Source organism: Pezoporus flaviventris, unplaced genomic scaffold, assembly GCF_033815535.1.
Source record: "Pezoporus flaviventris isolate CSIRO_AGI_PZ_B2104156 unplaced genomic scaffold, CSIRO_AGI_Pfla_v1 ptg000213l, whole genome shotgun sequence".
Lineage (NCBI taxonomy): Eukaryota > Metazoa > Chordata > Aves > Psittaciformes > Psittacidae > Pezoporus > Pezoporus flaviventris.
This window is the reverse complement of record NW_026892761.1, coordinates 4,581,711-4,602,314: the sequence shown is the minus strand read 5'-3', so window position 1 is coordinate 4,602,314 and position 20,604 is coordinate 4,581,711. Positions and strand designations below refer to the sequence as shown.

Here is a 20,604-nt window from a genome sequence, read left to right as displayed (position 1 = left end):
CTTGTGGAAGCCCTTCCATTAGTAATTGGTTTTCCTCCTTTCTCACTCTCCTCTAATCTCATCTTCCTTTCCCTTCCCTCTTGTTCTACTTCCCTTTGCCCCTCTTTTTCCCCTTACTCAATATTAGTTATTAGGTTTCCAGTTTGGGCATGACTGCTCCAAACACTCACCCTGCACCCCTGCGTGGGGCATCACTGCCTTTTTAATGGATTCCTTATCCCAGTTAGAGCAAGCAGCCAGCCCCCCCTCACTGGGGCCGGAGAGCATCCTGGTGCCACAGCCTGCAGAAATGATGATTCTGTCATGGGCAGAGCCAGCCCCACGGTGAACGCTGCAGAACCATGTCCCTGCATTGCCCTTTGTGCGTGTGCTGCCTAGGGTAGGGTGGCTGGGGGAGGCTGCTGGGCTTCTGCATTGATGTGAATCTGCCTTCTCATGGATTGTTTTCTGTCTTCTGCCCCAGAAGGGGTTGAATTTTAGCAGTGCTTTATTCTTGCTCTTGTGACATCTTTAGTGTCCTTCAGGACAGGTACAAAGGTACAAAGTGCACAGTAATCTAGTTTCCTCCCCTGCAGAGCAGCACGCATGCACTGTGTGGTATATCACGTACCCACTGTGTCCTTGCTGCAGGATGCTCCACAACCTTTGCTCGGTCCTTGCCTGGTCCATGGCTGTCTCAGTTGCCAAGCTTGTGGTCATCTTTTACATTTCACAGGTAGCCTTTTACAGGTTACATTTTCTGAACCATTTGGTTTCAGCATTGCCCGAAACCTCAGCTAAATAATTGCTTCTGATGAGATTTCCCTGGAGAGCAGGAAAGGAAGGATGGACTTTGGGGTGAATCTGAGCTGCAGCATCTGTCAGAAGGGAAAAGGGCCTTTCTGATGCCTAAAAGTGGTGTTTTCTCTTGCTGGTGCTTTTGGCAGGTTGAATAGTTTTAGGGCACATGGATGAAGCTGAGAGTGAAGCTACTCCAAACACAGACCTTTCCTTACAGTGAAATCTCACTCTTTGCTCATGGAGATTGCCAGCTCCAGCTGAAAACAGGAGTCAGATGGGGAGTCCCAGTTGAGAGATGCCCTGGTGGCTGTTAATGCGTCTGCTGGAGCATTGCTCCCACTCCTGTTTCTAGCAAAGCTGCAGATATGTCAGTGAGCCACCACCCAGAGCAAAACATGGTCCCTGGAGAGAATAGAAGGGCTCAGTCCCTGTCACAGCATCAGCCCCTTTATTTTCAGTCCCTGCTCTCCATCAACAAGTTGCCAAGCTCTTTGTATAGACCCTGCCTCAACTCTTGCATGAACAATAATACTTTAGTCATCCCTGTCCGAGGCAGATCAGCTTTCTGTTACTCCTGACAGCAGCCACCGGCAGTTAGGTAAAGTATGTTTGATGCTAACTCTTCTTGCTCCAATTGCAATGCAGGGCTCGGAGCATTGGGTATTTATAGAGAGAGAAACTCCTAGAGTGGAAGCAGTAGCTCTAAGGAAAGCTCTGGGAGTCAAGAAAGAAGCACGTGCAGGTACCTCAGAGGTGAAAATGGGCACGAGCGTATCCAAGGTGGAGATGGCAGGAGGGAAAGCCAAGGAAGTGGCAGGCCAGGAAGAGCCAGCAGATGCAGCCCTTGATACCCGGATGAGAGCAAAGATGATCGCTAGTCCTGAGGATTTTGAGTCTGTGTGGGAGGATGAGGTCTGTGAGAAGGAAACCACGGGGGAGCCCAGCCTGAAGGCAGAGCGCCTGCCAGCTGAGAGCAAAGAGGAGCCCCGAGAGCAGGGCAAGGAAGTAACCAGCGGTGAGCTGGGTCTGCCCAAGCCACGTCAGCAGCCCGAAGAGAAGCAAAGGGCCAAGACTGTGGGGCCAGAGCCTCCCCAGGGGGAAAGCGAGCTCTTCTCCAAGGAACGTGCCTCTGCAGGCTGCAGGAAGCAGGAGGCCAGAGCTCCGGCCACAGAGCTCATTAAAATCAAAGTGAAGGCTAATGACGAGAGCTCGGAGACCTCCGCAACCCAGAGGATCATCTACTTGGGAGATCCGGAGGAAGAGGAGAAGGACAGTAAAAACCTGCTCTCGGAGACTGGAGCATGGCTGGGCTTGGAGGAAAGAGAAGAGGCTGCTGTGAATGCACCCAGGGAGGGATGTGGGCACATGGTGTCTGCAGGAGATGGGTTCCAACCCCTGTCCTCAGCAAGTCAGCAACACAGGGCAGCGTCTGGAAAACCTGCCGAAGCACTGGAGCAACCCTGGGCAGGCTGGGATGGGACGGGGCAGGAGGAAGGGCTGCCCTTACAGCAAGAGAAAGCCTCTGCTGTGCTGACAGGCTGCGGAGCACCCGAGGGAGGTGAAGCCCTACTGAGTTCCCAAGAGGTGGGACCAGAGGATAAGGATCGAAGTCCAGTGGGAGGCTCGAAGCAGTGTGGCCTGGCAGGGGATGGCCATGGGGCTGAGGAGCACAAAGGGAGCCCAGTACAGAGCCCGCATATCTGCATGGCAGCGGAGGGGCTCTTAGGAACAATTGATGACAAGGAAGAAAGTGCCAGAGTGGTTCTTCAGATGGAAGAGATAGAGACCCAGTCGCCTCCATCAGCTGTGCCCGAGCAGGGCCGTCCTCACACCACTGCAGGGTCAGAGGGGGATAAACCCAGCTCTCCTGCCCCTATGTCCTTTCCTCATCAGTCCACCCCTGTCCCTGCAGAGCCAGCCCCAGGCACTGAGACTGAGGCCAGAGATGTGTCCCAGGGCACCAGCCCTGTGAGAGTTGTGGCCATAGCCAAGGATGTGAACTCTGCAGCAGAGGGGGCATGCAAAGAAGCAAGCCCTGTGGTAGGCAGAGGAGCACCCAAGGATGTGAGCCCTGTATCAGAGGTGGCAATACCCTGGGGCACCAATCCTGAATCTGAAGAACAACCCCAAGACGCTGCATGGAAACCATGCCAAGATGCAAGTCCTGTCGCAAAAGGAGTACCCCAAAGCACAGATGCTGCACCAGAGCCCATCCAGGTCAGAGACCCGGCCACAGGGGAAGTGGCCCAGGACGTTAATCCTGTCACAGCGAGGGCAACCCAGAGCAAAGTCCCTGCCACAAAAGAGCCACTCCAGGAGGAGAAGCCCATGAGAAAAGAGCTCTCATCAGGGAAGTTGACCAGAGATGAAGGCTGTGGGATGGAAGAATTGTCCCATGACAAAAGCCCTTGGATAGAAGAGCTGCCTGCCAAGGCAGAAGAACCAGAACAACAGACCATAATAAGAGACCTGCCTCAAGAGTGTCCCATGGCTGAAGGGCTGCTCCACACTGCAGATCCCAAAGTGCAGGAGCCATCCTGGGACTTTGAGTTTAATGTAGGACAAGATCTGCAGTGCAGGAGCCCTACAGTAGGAGAAACTGCCAGGGACAGTGACCTTGCCCTGGGGCAGCCAACACAGGATAAGTCCCCTCCCAAAGAAGATGCTGATGTCCTGCACTCCAACGCCCCTGTAGCAGGACTGTGTCAAGGAAGCAAGACGTACCGGCTCTCTACCTTGATCTTTGAAGGCGGGGAAGAGCTGCAAGTGAGCAGTGGGACACATCCAGTAGAGTCTGGGTCGTTGCTGTGCATGGCTGGGAGGACAGGAGCTGTGTCCCAGGAGCACGGAGATGTGGCCTCAGGTAGCTGTCAGGACAGCGACTGCTACAGGAAAACCTCCGTGGCCTCTAAGATTAAGATGTTTGAGCAAAGCGAAGAGGAGCGAAGGGCAGCCCAGGAAGACCAAGAGTCTATGCCTGAAGCCGAGACAGCAGCAGAAGCAATGGGGAAGATGGGTCTGGCGATGCCTGTGGCTCCGGTGGGACCTGCATCCAGTGTGGGCTCCTCAGCCCTTGGGCAAGGGGCTGGTTCAGGAGACACCTCGCAGGCTCTGTCTCTGAAGGACGATGTTTCTGTGGAGCACGAAGGAGAAGACAGTGCTGACCTGGCCTCCCCTGACTCTGGCTGTGAACTCACACTGGCGGAAGCCGTGGTAACTCTTCCAATGAACTGTCCGGACGGAAAGTTCATGCGCATGTTGTGTGGCTCTTTATGATCATGTCCAGTGGCTCCCCACACATCCATTGACTGACAGCAGTTGCTTTGCATCCCCTGTCCTATGTATGTGTGTGTGGTCAGGCTTCTTTGCTGAACGCAGACCCGCTGGCCAGCTGGCTCATCGGCTTTTGTTTTGTGACACCCCCCTCCCAACGTCTTGGCTCCCTGGAGAATGCCCCTCGCTAAACCCAAGAGCGGGCACCAGAGCTTCATGTCCAGGAGCAAGAAAGGGAGTCGGGGGGTGGCTGGAGGAGCTGTGACTGTCCCAGACACGCGCACACACACAGCAGCAGCGTGCCCATGCTTCCAGCTTCACCCTCGCATTTCTTACGTTGATATCCCTTCTTGCTTAGCTCGCCGGCCTCACCCACCCTCCCCTGTCTTGGGCAAGCTGGTGGCTGGATGATGAAATAGCTTTCTTCGTTCTTGTAAGCACTAGATCGGCTCCTGTAGAGTTTGTTTCCTTACGACTAACCCTTTTCTCTAATCCAGAGCAAATCTCAGGAACCAAGTGGGGAAGAAAAGGATTTATCTGACCCGTCAATAAAATCCAGCCTGAAAGAAGAGAATTTAAAGACTGCTGTTCCAGTGGTCTCCCAGGTCTCAGTGCTGTTTTACTAACTGCTTTACTGTAGTATGAAAGCTCACCTTAACCAGCTGAGGGCTGTGTGCTTCCAGCTCCTCTCCCCTTTGCAGAGCTGTTATGTATATATTTATACACACACACACACAAACATGTATGCAGGTGTGTTCCTCTTGAGTTTGTTTGACACCCTGTTTCTCATACCTCTCAACCTCCAGCAGAACCAAGGAAAGGTTGTGCCAGCACAGCCTGGCTCACTGGGGGGTGGCTCTGGTTGCAAACACTTGGCCCAGAGTCCAGGCCGTGGGTTTCCTGTGGCATCAGTGTCCTTAGAGCTGTTCCTAAGGGAGAACTGCCTAGAGCAAGATGCAAAGTCCAGCAATGGCTCTAGATTTCTCATGGCAAAGTGTGGCGAGGGCAGATGTACCCTCTGATGGTGGAGTTGAGAGGTATGTCCATGTCTGAAGAAGAGCTGATGGAGAGTGGTCATCCCTTGGCTCTGAGCGTGCTGTCAATTACACTGACCAAACCCTCACCGAGGCCATCCCTAAGGCTCACCCCAGCTGTGTGGTGCCTCTGGAGCCGTTGTGTTGGTGGGGTTGGTCCTTCTCCCTGGGGTGATGCTCCATGGGTCCGCACACCTGCTCAGTGGAATTGGCACACTCCTTTGCTTCTCCTCCACCGTGCGTGGCTGACGGGGCCCTTTCCTTTCAAACTCTTCTCTCTTTCTTTCCCTTTGTTTGTTTCCGAGTGCCCAACCTGACTGATGTACAATAGCACTGGCGTCTCAGCTGTTTCTGAATGTCTCTTAAGCAGACCTGTTGTTTTGCGTACATCTGCTTCCACCGGGTGCACTGACATGCCTCCAAGCTGGCCAAGCTTTTCTGTGTGACTGACCCTTGAGATGATTGATTACCAATGACTATTGGCAAAGTCAGATTGAATAACCCTTCCATCCCCACCCTGCCCCTGCCAAGTCGCTGCTGTCAGAAAGGTTTCAGTCTCCATGCTTGAGTTGTGTTTGACTCTACTCTGTGACGTTTGCTGCAGCCTTCTTTCTCCTCCTCCTCCTCCTCCTCCTCCTCCTCCCTTCTTCCCTGTCGGCACTGCCAGCGCTGCCATGCCGCGCGGTGCTCACTGTCTCCGTCTGTCTCCACCATTGTGTCTCATTCAGAGAGCGGGCTTGAGGGAGGGCACAGAGGAGAGAGCTAAGCCACCGCGGCACAGGGCTCCCGAGAGCGACACCGGCGAGGAGGAGCAGGACCAGGAGAAGGACTCGGTCTTTCTGAAGGACAACCACTTGGCCATCGAGCGCAAGTGCTCCAGCATCACGGTCAGTTCAACCTCCAGCCTGGAAGCAGAGGTGGACTTCACAGTGATCGGTGACTTCCACGGCACAGCCTTTGAGGACATCTCCCGGAGCCTGCCCGAGCTGGACAAAGACAAGAGTGAAACGGAAGATGAAGGCCTGGTTTCCTTCCGGGACATTGACAAAGTAGTTCCAGGACTGGAAGAGGATGTCAAAGGCGGGGAGAAGGTCTCCCAGCCCAGGCCAGATGCCTCCCAGTTAGAGGTACACAGGGATGCCATTCCACCAAGACTGTCTCAGTGCCATCATGCCTCCGTGTTCCTTGTCCTCGTGCCTGGTATTGCCTCACTGGCATGCACTCCATGCTGGTTTGGAAGAGCATGCTAGCTTTCAGACATCCCCAGGTTCCTGTTTTCCACTGGTGCACACCTTCATCTGTGTTGCATGGCTCTGTCGTGTGTTTTGTGCATCTGCTAAGCAGGAGAAGTCATCGTCGTCTCCTAATCCCCTGTGTTTGGCTGCATACCCCGTCCCTCGCACCACTACAGCATGTCAGCAGCTGGGGTGGGCACGTGTCACTAACCAACGGCTCTGTCCTTGTGTTTTGCATGAAGCTAGTGACCAATTTGTGTAGTGAAGAGCACTGTGCTGCCAACTGACCTCTCTGGTCGTGCCTTGGCTGGGAGGGATTTACGGAGTAGCTTGTGGGAGCTGCTCCGAAGCTCCTGGAGGGTCGCTCCAATGCCAGGAGTGATTATGAGAGGGCTCAGATGCATGCAGCATGCATGTGTGCCTCAGGGAGAGGACAGTATCGCATTGAAAACCTGTCCTTGCCAGGGCAGTGCTCCAGCCCTGGCAGGTAAGTCCCGAAAGCTGCCTGGAGCTGCCAGGGTGAGTCCAGACCTGGAGCCAGGAAGAAGCTGCAGAATTAGAGGGGGGTTGAATTAGACCCAGCCTGGAAACTCTTGTGAGGAGCATTTGACACTGTGGGCTCCAGAGTCACAGCGGGTACATGGGTATGGGTGATCAGCTCCATGGTGCCCCATGGCTGGCACCAGGCAGGGAAAGCTGCTGGTTTGGGGATGCTGAGCATTCCCTGCACAGGAGCCCTTGGCAGCTCCAGCTTCCTGTAGCAGGGGAGTGCTGGAAACCTGTCTCCATTCCCCTAAGGTTCTGACACCCCAGGAGCTGCTAGGACCTGGTCCAGAACATAACCTGCTGCAGGGCATGAGTGAAATGGATTTGGTGGGTCTCTCCCACCTTTTGAAGACCAGTTTGACCTAACCCATGGTGTCTATCCGAAAAGTCCCTGAAAACCCCAGGGACAGAGCGTCAGGTGTGATTTGGGCTACATCAGTCACAGAGGGCACTGTGTTTGGTGTCTGCCCAGAGCTGTCCGCTCTTTGCCCAGGTAGGGCTTGGTGTGGTGCTTGTAGGATATCATACATGTGTGGCACTTAGAGGAGTGGAGCAGGGACACTCTGCTCATGGGGCACAAGGAGTGCTCAGGGCTGTTGGCATCGTGCCCCTGTGCCTGACTTGTTTTGTTTCTTCTGCAGTCATCAGCCCCAAAAACTGATGCTGTGACCATCAGCCAGGGGCCGGGCATGAAGAAGCCTGAAGCAGACGGCTCTGCTCCCCACCAGGCTGGCACCACAGATGCAGTCCAGGTGATGTGGCTGCGTTCTCCTGTAGCCCTGCTCTCAATGGCTCTGCCAAGCCTCAGTCCAGCAAAACCTGTCCTCAGGCAACAGCACTGGGAGGGCAGGGGCTGAATGGGGCAGTCGGGGACCCCCGTTCACCCTTGTCTTGCTGGAGTCATAGAATCATAGAATGGTGAGGGTTGGAAAGGATATTAAGATCATCCAGTTCCCCAAACCATCAAATCAAAGCCCGCCCAGGGAGATTCTATGCGTATCCCTGGTCCCATCTGCCATGCTGCCAGGCAGCACTGGCACATGGGGACATCTCCAGAGGGTGACAGCCACCATGCATGCTGCAGTACACATGTCCGTGGCCCCATGTCCCTCTGGCAGCAAGGACAGCCATAGTGTCCCTGTGTCACCCTGTCCCTGGCACCTCCAGGCTCACCAGGTTTCCTCTGCAGGTGGAAGGAGGCACCCCAGGCAGCAGGGACTCCACAGCCACTGCTCACGCTGGCACCGCAGAGGCAGTAAGTGGGGCTGGCCCCTTGATACTTGGGGGGGGGACCCTGCAGTCCCTCTGCTCCAGTGAGGGCAACTGGGACCAGTTGTGCTGGGAGGGACCCTGCCCCACTGTGGGGATGTGATCTGCTGTGTTTGCCCCGTGTTGCATCTCAGCCAATGTGCCCGTCTGCTCTTCTTTCAGGATCACAGCACCAAGGCTGGGAAAGGGGCCGTTCCCACGACAGACCTTCGCTCCCTCTCACCGGTGAGGGGGGAACATGGCACCGCCAGCCCGGCCAAGTGGTGGGGAGGGAGGGAAGCAGCCCTATGGGGCTGGTCCCACAGGGCCCCCTCCTATGTTGCCAGCACTGGCACCCTGTGTTGTTACTGGGAAGAGAGAAATGATGCTCAGAAGGTTGGGGTGCAAGATGGAGGGCACTCGCTGCCTGTGGCCATTCTCCTGTGCTAGATACACACCTTGAGCATCTGCAGGAGGATAATGTCTAACAAATAGCACAGTCCCTGAAGAAGTCTATAGTGGGATGAGTTTTCCTACTTTATTGCCTCATTTTGATGGCATCAAGCCCTGCTAAACGCCCCAGGCTTGTGCAGGGAGAACATACCCAGAGGACAAAGCTAAAGGTAGCCTTAGAGCTCTGCAGTTAAGGCGGCCCTGAGGATGGATGGGAAAGAGCGAAACTCAGCCATGAAATCACCTCCCTACTGCAGAAACCCTTTCCTGCAGCTCTGGGCTTGGAGTAGCTGCAGGAACCTCTCCCTCGTCCCCCCAAACCCATGTGCGGTTGGAAGCAGAGTGCAGTGTTTTTTTCCCTTACCACTCTCTCCCCTCCTGTGCTTGGCTCAGTAGTTGCATCCCATTAGGAAGGTCGCAGCTCTTTGGGAGGCAGCACTGGGGCCTCCCCCATGGCAACCCCACTGATGCTGCTGCTCTCTGTCCTGTAGATCACCAGCGGCTCTGCTGGGAAGGACGTGCTCACCAGCATATTCAGTGCCACTGCGGAAACCCTCTCGACTTCCACCACTACCCACGTTACCAAGGTAAGAGCAGCTCCAAGGGGCTGATGCAAGTCACTGGGATTTGAGGGTGGGGGGATTTATATTGTGGTTGGTACAGCAGAAAACACCCCTCTCCTTACAAGCTGAAAAAGGATATGCTGTCCCATGGGGGATGGTGAGCCAGCACAGCATCCCAATACCTGCTCTGAGTGCCCCATACCCCAGCCAGGCATGAGCATGTGGAACTGCAGGCAAGGACAGCCATGTATTGGGTGTTCATCACCCGTGCACCACCCTGTGAACACAGGCTGTGCCCACCTCTACCTGCTGGTAGGCTGGGAGGGCAGGGAGTGGAAGGGACTCTGAGTTGGCTGCAGCAGCGCGTGTGAAGGTCCCTGCCCGTGCAACTGGGGTGGATGTTTCCATATGTGCCTAGAGCCAGATCCCAGGTACCCCTGGCCCAAGAAATCCACAGCACCAGTGCTGGAGTATCTCACCTTGTGTCAGCTATGGGAGCTGTGTTAGTGTGGGGTTTATTGGGTTTGTTAGAGCTGAAGTGGTGCAGGCAAGGGGGAGTATAGTAGGAAAAGAAGGAGATGTGGCTACATCAGTGGACCTCACCCATGGCCATTTCATTCCTCAATGAATTGCACATGAATGAAAGCAGGAGCTCTGTGGGGACAGCTGTGGGTGAGTGCTTTCCTTCTTGTTGTGCAGACTGTGAAAGGAGGGTTTTCTGAGACCCGAATAGAGAAGCGCATCATTATCACAGGAGATGAAGACGTGGACCAGGACCAGGTAGGAGCAGGACACCCTGGCTTTGCCCGGCTCTGGCTGCCCCCAGCTGCAGCACCACATGCTTCTGGTTCTGCCTTGTACCCGTTTACTCCTTCTCTCCACAAACTGACCCCTGAGGCCCCAAACCTACCAGCTCTGTTTGGCAGGTCCCCATGGGATGCAGTGGCATCATGTGAAGTTCCTGCCCAGCTCCCACTAGTGCTTGCTGCAGCAGTAAAGGTGCCAACACAAAGCCCAGTGATGGGACACCTTTATATTTCCTTAAAACACATTTCCAGTTGCTCTTTCTCTGCTGAAATACTCCCAAGTGACCCAGGTCCTTCCTCTCTTTCCAGCAGTCTCACTCCAGGTAGACTCACTCCAAGTGATGGTACTCTGCATCTGCCTCCATGATAGAGGAACAGAAAGTGGCAAAGTTTTATGATAAAATAACAGAGATCAACACACCTCTCTAGGGCCACAGGTCATTTTCCTGGTGGCCTCTTCTGTCAGGCTACAATGGGTTCAGCTTTGAACCTCTGCATCAGTGTCCTCCTGGAATCCCACTCTGCTCCAGCTGCTTTCTCTCTGCTGGTTCTGCCTGGCTGAGAGCAGTGGACCAGAGTTCAGGGAGGGGATGATACATGATTTCATCCTTCTGGTTTCTAGGCACTGGCTTTAGCAATCAAAGAGGCAAAACTACAGCATCCTGACATGCTGGTAACCAAAGCTGTGGTATACAGAGAAACAGAACCTTCTCCAGAGGAACGGGACAAGAAACCTCAGGTAGGTGAACAAGTTACCAGGTATGACTTAGATCTGCTGTACAGGGTGGATGTAACTGGGCAGACACCTCTGGTCCCCACCAGCTGCAGGGGCTGGTAAAGGTTGCTGCTCCTGGGCTCTAAGGGTGGCAGCTCTCAGCCAGCGGTTCCAGTGTTTGCAGAAAGGAAGGTTTCCTCAGTCCCATTCAAATCCCCAGGCTGTCTGTTTATACACACACAGGTACAGGCAGCAGCACACAAGGTTTGCACCTCCCCAGAGCAATCACAGCCCCAGACATTTTTCCCCAGGGCAAAGCTTCAGGAGTCCTGCCCACTCCTACCCCCTTCTCTGACCCTGTTGCTCCTCCATCAGCCGGGTTGCCACAGCTCTTTGGTGGTGGCACAGTGCCCTGTGTCAGAGCAGCTGGGGAGCAGAGGAGCATGGTGGAGAGATGGGGAGCTTCTGAAGGAAGCTTCACTGCTCTGTCACCAGTGAGGCTGCAGGTGCATTTTGAGAGGCCTCTTTGGAATTGTGGGTTTGTGTTTCTTTATCATCTGTGGATTTTGATTGGCAGCTTTTAAGCTTGGAAAAGTGACCAGCTCCATTGCAGCCTGGAGGGTCAGAAGAGGCTCTTGCATCTGCCTAATCTTACCTTCTATCCCATACTACAAACGAGCCCAGGCAATTCTGCATCACTTAGGGAGATGCCCAATTTTAACTGAATGGCTTAAAGTAAGGGAGCAGTGACTCACCTTTATCTCCAACACACCAACATCTACACCAACACCAGCCCAGAGCTCCTGGTAATGAAGTGCAAAGTGTGGCCCCAGGTGTTTGCAAATTTCCTCTCTCCAGTGTCCTCATGCAAAGAGGAGCCCTTTTATAGCTGCAGCAGTGAGCACCCCGTGAGTGGTCATTTCCATCTGCCTTGTACAGGAATCTTGACCAACATGTTCATGGAAGTCAGCACCTGTGTTCAAACCTGGAGAACAGCGGAGAAGGAGCCTTCATGCTGGATTTGTCAGCAAGACATAGACATCCTGGCTGCAATGTTCATGGCGAGAGACAAAAATTTTTAACAAAGGAATAGCAAATATATTATATATATATATATACATACATACATATATATATATATAAAACCAGGAAACAAAATGCATCCTTGCACTGCTGCTATATGCTGGAAACAATAGCAAACAACACCACCAACAAACAAAGCCAACCCTCTGCAGATAAATTGAAGAATTTACTGGATTGGTGATAAAATAAGATTAAAAAAAAGAAATCAAATCATAATAATAACAAGAATATTGTTAACAATAAGCCACCATCTTGCATGTTACATTAAAGGATACACAATCATGAGTTCATTTGTTGCACACTGAATGGAAAGGAAAACTGCTTTGCAACAAAGCAAGAAATAAGCAAACTTGAAATAAAATAACAAAACCACAAGCAGAAGCAAAACCATTCCCCACCTCTGGAAAGAAGAGAGAAAAACATTGAATTTATTACCTTAGAGTTATTTTCTGATTCACAAGTGTCGTTTTGCCCTTCTCTTTCCATGCTGGTTCTTTTGCATCCTTTGGGGTTCTGTTAACTCTTCCCCTTCCCTTCCTTATCTTCTCCTCTGTGCACTTGTCCAACCTCTTGTTCTCTGAAGGTATTTAAGAAGGGGTTTCATTTCAAACAAAACAAATGATATGTATATGGTTTCTCATTTATAAAGAAGCAGGCTGTAGGGGTTTCATATGGATGTGCATTTAAGTTATGTATATTATTATATATAACGAGGGGGGAGGGAGGGAACAATACTGAAATAATTCAACAGTGCTGGTAAATATGATGACATTTTTAAATTATTAACTCGTTGATGGACCGTGGTTGGTGTATTTTGAGACTCTTGGATCACACGTGGGACTCCCAGTCCTGCAAGAAGAGAACGGGGAAGGTTTCAGCCGCTGCTGGATTTGGGGAGGAAGGGAAGAGGGTGAGAGATGGGAGGTGTCCCGCCGGCTGATCTGCAATGTGTGGTGGTTGGATGTGGAGGGTCAGTGGTGACTTGGATGGGCAGGGAAGGAGGTTGAGGCTGTGGCTCCAGCAGCTGTAGGCATTCATCTCCCTGGCCCTCACCCAGAGCTATGGGAATCAGCTGAGAGCAAGGTGGCAGCCGCACGACTGCGTTCATCGCTTGCCTCCAGCCCAATGAGCCGTACCGGTGGTTGGGGTGGTTTTGCTTTGTTTCTGGATCCCAGTAATGAAGTTACTTGAGCTTTGTAGTAGGGTTGAAGGCAGAGGGGTTGTTTCTGCTTTGCCTCCCCTGCTACCCAGGGTGTGATGGCAAGGGCTGCCCGAGGCACTGTGGCTGGTGACAGTGGTGGCAGGGTGGTGTCAGTCCTTCCCGGACCTGCCTATGGATGGGCAGTGGAAAGACTGAGCTGTCTCCATCCCCTCAGAGTGTCCCCAGCATCCCAGGCTGGACAAGAGAGCCCTGGCCCTCTGCATAAGAAGGTGTGTATGGAGGAGATGTCAGTGGAGATGCCTTCCCCCAACTCATCCCAGCTTCGGCCCTTGGCCACATGCTTCCTCTATGGCTGCCTTTGGAAGAGGATCATGGGCCAAGCCCAGGGCCTTGTACACTGTGAACCAGGCAGTTAGGGTAGACTTGGAACCAAAATGAGAAAGTAAAGGAAATAAACGGGTTTCCTTCTTGGAATCGTCTCCAGCTCCTGCGGAAACAGAAGGGCCCATGACTCTGCACCATTTTGCCTTTAGTCTCCCACCCCTCACACAGACTGTGCCCAGAAACAGGTGCATTTTGCCAGGTCCTGCAGTGGCTCGGAGGATGACAGAGAGCAGGAGAGCCTGCGCCGCAAGGATGTGGGCAGCTCCTGCTCACTGCCTCTGCTGTCCTAGGAGAGAGCCTGCTCCCTGGCAGCTGCTGTTCACCACCACGTCCCTGTAAAGTCTGTTCTTCTGGCAGAGGTTTCTCCTGCAGGCGTGAAAGGCACGAGCACAGGCTGCTGGGGAAGAGAACATTACTGCTGGCTGGTGCCAGTGCTGCAGGTTGTGAGGGTCTCCCCTGCTTCCATCCAAGCGCCTTTAGTTAGAGACCAGACCCCCAACCAAAAGAGTGCAAGCAGTTGTGAAGAGCCTGCTTTTCTCTTTTCCCAATACCCCCAAACCAGTTGTAATCAGCAGTGGCACTTTCGGAGAGAGGCGGGGAGGTGGAGGACTTGGGGTCTGTGCAACAGTGCTGGTGTTCAGCACACTGCGTGTTCCATGCTCTGAGGAGCCCACCTGGCTTGGACACCTTTAGGACCCAACCAGAGGCTGCTGTGAAGCTAGATACTTGCTTTTGACATCGTGTAGCTGTGAAACTGAAGGTTCCTGTTCAAACGATTGGCCTTACAGAGTTAGACTTGATGTGCGCTTGGACTGAAGTGAGTTACGTTTGGAGTGAGCAGATGCAGTCCCTGGCTTCCGCAGTGTGTTCAGTGGGTGACGGTGTTTAGAAACTGTAGAGAAAAACACAAGGAAAAAGGATAGGAAAAAGCTCCCAGCTTGTTCAGCGGGTGAGGTGTGGGGTTCCTGCTGCTCAGCACCACCTGAGGCCCCCGTGGGCTCCGCTCCCCCAGCCTGCCCATCCCCTTGCTCTGTTTCAGATAGCTGATCACTGCTTGCTTTCTTCCCGGGACCTTTCTGTTGAAAGGGGTGGGAGACACGAGTGCCTGTTTTTACCTGATCCCACAGACTCATTCCAAACCTGGCCTGCGATTGCATGAGTAACAATGACAGTAACAGTAATAATATTTATTTTTATTTGAGAAGCACCTTACCAACCAACCGCAACGCTATGTTGTTCCTTCACTAACTCTCCTTTTCCCTTGTTCTCCCTCTCCCCCCCCTTTGGTCATACTCCTTTTCAGTGCTTGGTGGTGTATGCGTGTGTGCTCACTGTTCTTGTATTCAATAAAAGTGAAATAAATGTGTTTGATGCTAAATCAGCTTGAGGCCTCAGCGCACTCTTTCCTCCCAAGAGGATGGAGAGGGGGGAAGCGCAATCACGGTCTCTGCACATGGAAATGCAGGACTCTGCTCTGCATGGCTCTGTCGTCCTGGGAGGGAGGACGTGGTGCTAGGAGGGCGTCTGTCCCGCTGCGGGGGTCTCCGTGCGTCTGTCCGCGGCAGGACCCCCGTCCTTCTGCCCAGCCACGGGGCTCGCTGGCTCGCAGCCGGCAGCCGCGGAGGGGCACGGTCAGCTCTCGGCTTTGGGGGGCAGCGAAGGGCAGGGACGCCCGCTGCGGGTCCCGGGGCTGGGCCGGAACGACTGTACCCGGAACCGGCGCACCCGGAACGGCTGTGCCGCCCGGGCGCTTTTTAAGGAGGAGCTCGGCGGCAGCGGGCCGGAGGTACCGGTTGTGCCGGTAGCGGCGTCTCCTGTGTGGGCCATGGCGGGCCCGCGGCTGGAGCCCGACCTAGCCCGGCAGCTCTTCTTGGAGGGCGCCGCAGTCGTAGTGCTGGGTGTGCCCGCGGGCACCGAGTTCGGCATCGACTACAGCACCTGGAGCGTGGGCCCCAGGTTCCGCGGCGTCAAGATGATCCCGCCGGGCGTCCACTTCCTGCACTGCAGCGCGGGGCGGGCGGGCGGCCGGGAGACGGGGCCTCGCACCGGCTTCTTCCTGAGCCTGCAGCGCCGGGACCTGCGGGTGCTGCGCTGGAACGCCAGCAGCGAGGCCGTGGAGCTGGCGCCGGCGGGCACGGAGGAGGCCGCGGCCTTCAGGGAGAACCTGCGGGAGCTGGACCCGTTCCTCGGGCCGTACCCCTACGAGACCCTCAAGAAGTGGGTCTCCCTCACCAGCTTCATCAGCGAGGCGGCGATGAAGAAGCTGCAGCCGGAGAGCGGGCAGATCTGCGCCTTCTCCGAGGTGCTGCCGGTGGCGGCCGGGAGGCTCTCCAGGGACCGGGCCGAGCAGCGCCTGCCGCCCGTCGATGCCGAGTGCCGGAGCTACGCCGAGGGCTTGGCGCGGCTGCCCCAGATGAAGCCGAGAGCCGGTACCGAGATCAGATTCACGGAGCTGCCCAAGCAGATGTACCCCGATGGTGCTACGCCGGAGGAGATCACCAGGCACAGCATGGACCTCAGCTACGCGCTGGAGAAGGTGATCAGCCAGCGGTACGCCAGCCAGCCTCGGGATCTGCTCGGTGAGTGCCGCGCATTGCACGGTTACTGCTCCCGTGCTTTGGGAGGATAAAGTCATTTCTCTGTAAAACCAGGGCCCCAGATGAAGCCTGCTCCTGTGCTGTGGGCCCCGGTGCCCTGAGGTCTCTGAATTGCGATTTGTGGAGTTTTCAGCAGCTTTAGGGCTGCTTCCCGTTATGCTGGTGAGGATGCGCTGCTCGGTGCCCAGAGCTGCCTCTCTTGCTTCTGGGCACTGACCCAGATTGTCTCAAATTAAGTCAAAAGCAGCAACCACATCTTGTGCAAAAGGGGCCTGTTGCCTGGCACCAGTTAAGTGAACCTCTTGAGGACCGGGGGCACTGAATGGGGCTGAAAGTCACCGTTTTCAGATCCTTGTTCTCGTTTCGGGGTGCTGCCGGGTGGTACCTGCCTCCCAGCAGTGCCCAGTCCCTGCCTGGCTGGAGCGGTGGCAGCTCTGCTCTGTGCTGCTGGCGACTCTCTGTGGCAGCGTCAGGGCTTTGCCAGCCCTGTAGCAGGGGGACATCTCCAGCGGGGGGCTACAGCTCCCGGTTGCAGGGTCCCCGTTACTTGCCAGGCTTTTTTGTCAAGTTGAGATACCCATAAATATCAAATCCGCGGAAGTCCTGGAGGGGGGGTTTGTTTCGTGGCAGGATGGAGGGAGGGCTTGGGACCACGGCCAAGCTGCAGCATTGGTTCTGCTGAGGTTTGCAATAACCCTTTGGTTTTCCCTTTCTCCAGTTTTTCTATGTTAATGTTATGCAATTTATTCTTTATCAAAATTATCAAAGACAACTTTAGGCTATGCAAAGGATGAATTACCTTAGGAAATGGTGATGCCATCAGTCTGGCAAAATAGCTGATGCTAAGGTATCCAGCAAGCAGAACCTTGGCTCTTAATTCAATAAGGGATAACATCTGTTAATGTTAACTCTCCTCCCCCAGTGTTCCCACAGCCCTTCTGATCTAGGGCAGTAGCATTTTCACTCCTATGTGGCTCTAGAAACCTGGGTACAGGTAGACTCAGTGCTTGCAGAGCAACAGCAATGTGTGACTTCCTATATGGGTGTTATTTTGAGAGTGCAGATGACAGTTCTTGGTTTGCTGTTTATTCTGCCTGTAAAGTCAGTCTCTGAAGGTGATAATTACAGTTACAGGTGGATGTGCCCAGTTATGCCTTGCTTTTCCTCCAGCTGAGGAGCAGAGAGTTAGGGAGTAGTCTGTGGAGCATTGATTGCTATTAGCAGAATCTGGAAGGGCAGAATACACATGTGAAAGGCAAACCCAGAGATTTATGCTATCATTTACAGTGTTTTTGAGAGGACACGTACCTTGGGTATGTTTTCATTCTAATGTGTTTTGTTTTCCTTTTCTGAATATGCACAGCTGAGTTGCAGTTTGCTTTCATCTGCTTCTTGATTGGAAACGTATATGATGCGTTTGAGCACTGGAAAAGACTCTTAAACATCCTGTGCCGATCTGAAGATGCCATAAGGAAGTATCAAGACCTTTACGTCAATCTGATTTCTGTGCTGTATCACCAGCTTAGTGAAATCCCAGCGGATTTTTTTGTGGACATTGTCTCCCACGACAACTTTTTAACCAGCACCTTGCAGGTATGTTTGTTGCTGCCTCTTGAAAGATGGCAGTGGGAGGAGAGGGCATCGAAGAAGCTGTGAAAGCAATTAAGCTACTGTTGAGCTGCGTGGGAGCTAATGAGCCTATCTAAGCACACACATGTTTGCTTTTACTTTTTCCTTATGTTATTTCCAAAGAGATGCCATTTGCTTGTCATCTCAGAGTTTGATCTGCTCAAGCTGTGCCTAGAAGAGGCTAATGCAGTATAAAATTGAGTTAGTCTGCATGCGGAGAAGCCAGCAAAATAAGGCAACAAGAGGAACAGCTAATGAAGATGGCCACAGCAGAGACTGGGGACTGTGTCTTTTATGTTTTCCTTGCAAATAGTGCCCGTTTGTTTGTTTTTTCTCAAATGCCATTCATTCTTTAACACAAAAAGCAAAACTTTGCCGTAAAAGACTGATGATGCTGATTTCTGGTCAGCTTGGGCGGTCTGCTTAGTATGCAGAGAAGTTGCAGTGAAACCTTATTGAGCTTAGGGCATTGATAGGATTTAAGAAGTCTGTTAGCCTTAGTGCGTGGAGAGTTTATCTGTGTTAGCTTTTGCTCAGCTTTGAGCACAACTTTATTTTTGGAGTTTGATCCAAGGTGAATAGAGTACAATATAACCTTCACTGAGTATGCAGCCCTAACAATGTTCAAAGGGGGGGGAAGAAATAACTAATAATATAACTAATAATAACTAATTGCAGTTATGCAGGAGAAGTGGGAAGTATTATAGTTTAGTTAGATTTTTGTAATAACAGCCTTGCTGTGTAACACAGCTCTGTTAAAAAGGGGCAGTTTCATGGTAGAATGAACAAGGAAAAGGCAAATGATCATCAACAAAGCAACGAACTTTGCTGCTCTTGTCAATGTTTTATTCAGCTGTCAGTAGGTCTCTCTCAAGTAAGAGCCTCCTTTTTCCCCCAGAGGGTTTTCCCTTCACTTCCGTTGTGCAATGATATTTTTTTTTTGCTTTGAAATACAAGTTTCTTCCTATGGAAATGAATTCTGGCTCAGAAGAGGAGCAGGGGCAGGCTGGTGAGAGATGGGCTGTCAGGCTAAATGCCCAGTTTAAACATACACAGGTGCTTTAACTCTCAAAGTGCTCACAGAAGCTGTGACTTTGAAAAGTTCATAAATTTGTATGTGTTTAGGTGATGCAGGGGAGCCACGTTTAGAGGTCAGTGCAGATTTCAGTGCCCTGTGCAAAAGGAAGCGGCTGTGAGGGTGTAACTGGACTTTTCCCAGCCAGCTCCCATGAAAAAAGTCCTCCTTTTTTTCCTTTTTGTTTTCCTGCTCACAATTTTTTCTGTACTTGCAGTTAAGCATATTTCATAATTCTTTGGTACATATTTAATTACAAATATACCCCTGTTTCAAAGAAAGTTATTGCGTTAATGCAACTACTCCTTATGCTGACTTGGTGGAGTGAAGACAGGATGTCTGTCTTAGCTCTGGGATGAGAGGAGAAGTGTGGGCTTTGTTTAGGCAGCCCCAAAGCTGTAGTGGTTCCCAGGGTGGGAGATCCCTTACCAGTGGCCTAACCTAAAACTCCTGGTGCATCTTCTTGATGATCTCTTTGTAGGAAAGAGATGCCCAGCTTGTGCAGTGGCTGAGTTCTTAATGACCTCTTCTCTTTTAGGTGTTCTTTTCCTGCACGTGCAGCGCTGCTGTTGATGGGACCCTAAGGAAAAAGGCAGAAAAATTCAAGGCTCACCTAACGAAGAAATTTAAGTGGGACTTTGAGGCAGAGCCTGATGACTGCGCTCCTGTCGTGGTAGAACTTCCTGAGGGCGTGCAGGTGGACTAAGAAAAACACTTGCTTACAAATAAACTGCTTCTTAAAATAACTCCTCTCCACATTTTCTCCAGCCTCACCAGCTTCCTGAAGTCTGTTCCTGAGCCTGACTCCTCTTTCTGCTGTAGAAGCAGATATGGAAAACCCAGCAGGATTCCAGGAGACTGAATTATTGGAAGAGTTTGGATATGGTCATATGGCTGCTTTGGACACCACCTTTTTCATGCCTAGCTCTTTGTACCATCTCATTCAGTACTTAGCTGACCACTAGATCCTGTCCTTCTGGTCCTGACCTGGAGGGAACACCCTGTCTAGAGGGCATCTGTGGTTTACACTTGAAGCCCTTGTTGCTCTGATTTAATGCCTTCTGAGCAAGGAGTGGAAATCCACATAACTGGTCAGAGCAGCTTTTGACAGCCCCAACCCTGACTGTGAACTAAGAAGTTCTGTTCTTCATAGGCTGGGATTACAGGGGTGTAGCCACAACAGTTTCAAAACTGTGTTGAATGCCTATGTTTCTCACTGTGATTTATTGCAATGATCAATAAATCATTTGATTTGGGTCCTCCTTATGGAGGGGGACTCAAAACCACAATAAAATGCTTTCCATTACATACCCCGAATACTGGGGTATCTTATTCCCATTCTGTTAAAGCATTTTGTAGTTACTGCTCATACTGTTGACCCTTATGTAAAAGAAAATTAACAGTTTAGTAACAAGAAGTAGAGTTATTGGACTGTAGTCACCCAGTCTTGAAGAGCCAGCATGAGTTAAAAGGTCAGACTTCTACATGAACTGGATCCTCTGTTTTGATACAATTAGAAATCTTATGGATTGTCACTGGTGACAGTATCTTCTTGCTCCCCACAGGGAGGGTATAAGAAAACCTGTGGTGCTTACTGAGAGCTGCAGAGGGATTTAACCCTACCACTCACTTCTTACTTTCTTGGCTGTTATACTGCCTCAGGAGCTTGTCTGTATGCATGTCTAATACTGTTTGTTAGCCTTTTATAGTTCAAAATAAATCTCAAGAGACCCTTTCCAACAGAAAATATCTGTACAAATGAGTTGTTCTGTTACTTAGCCAAAGCTTATGATACAGTGACACTGCCCTTTCTTTCTCATCGGGATGTCCAGTGTCCCCAGAAGTAATACCACAATGGTAAGTGTGACATCCAAGGACGGCTCGTAGAACAGCACATGGCAGAAAGCACAGTGTGTTCTGGGAAGAAGGTATGTGATGAGGTGTTCAGATAACTGGGAACTTACCACAGGAATCAGTTGTCAGGAGCCTCACCCACTGCTCTGTGCTGTGTCTTCCCTCTC

The 20,604-nt window shown here is 52.2% G+C and overlaps 2 protein-coding genes across 13 annotated transcripts in view; both read left to right on the top strand.

Annotated features, from left to right (window-relative positions):
• The window catches only part of EPB41L1 (erythrocyte membrane protein band 4.1 like 1), a 47,130-nt gene extending 32,467 nt beyond the window's left edge, over nucleotides 1-14,663 (top strand). For 4 of the 12 annotated variants that reach the window (XM_061441818.1, XM_061441819.1, XM_061441814.1 and 1 more), the window contains 10 exons: nucleotides 1,426-3,993; nucleotides 4,551-4,658; nucleotides 5,816-6,214; nucleotides 7,510-7,620; nucleotides 8,058-8,123; nucleotides 8,300-8,362; nucleotides 9,061-9,156; nucleotides 9,832-9,912; nucleotides 10,561-10,677; nucleotides 11,593-14,663. In XM_061441818.1, the coding sequence (XP_061297802.1) occupies nucleotides 1,426-3,993; nucleotides 4,551-4,658; nucleotides 5,816-6,214; nucleotides 7,510-7,620; nucleotides 8,058-8,123; nucleotides 8,300-8,362; nucleotides 9,061-9,156; nucleotides 9,832-9,912; nucleotides 10,561-10,677; nucleotides 11,593-11,601 (3,618 nt within the window). In that variant the 3' untranslated portion in view covers nucleotides 11,602-14,663. The remainder of the gene's footprint in view (nucleotides 1-1,425; nucleotides 3,994-4,550; nucleotides 4,659-5,815; nucleotides 6,215-7,509; nucleotides 7,621-8,057; nucleotides 8,124-8,299; nucleotides 8,363-9,060; nucleotides 9,157-9,831; nucleotides 9,913-10,560; nucleotides 10,678-11,592) is intronic. The other 8 variants (XM_061441825.1, XM_061441824.1, XM_061441823.1 and 5 more) reach the window with 6 other exon arrangements.
• Nucleotides 14,664-15,062: 399 nt separating this feature from the next.
• On the top strand, nucleotides 15,063-19,893 carry AAR2 (AAR2 splicing factor). Its single transcript, XM_061441390.1, has 3 exons — nucleotides 15,063-15,861; nucleotides 17,243-17,472; nucleotides 19,122-19,893. The coding sequence occupies exons 1-3, from the start codon at nucleotides 15,108-15,110 to the stop codon at nucleotides 19,287-19,289; spliced, it is 1,152 nt and encodes a 383-aa protein (XP_061297374.1). The 5' UTR covers nucleotides 15,063-15,107; the 3' UTR covers nucleotides 19,290-19,893.
• Nucleotides 19,894-20,604: the final 711 nt, after the last annotated feature.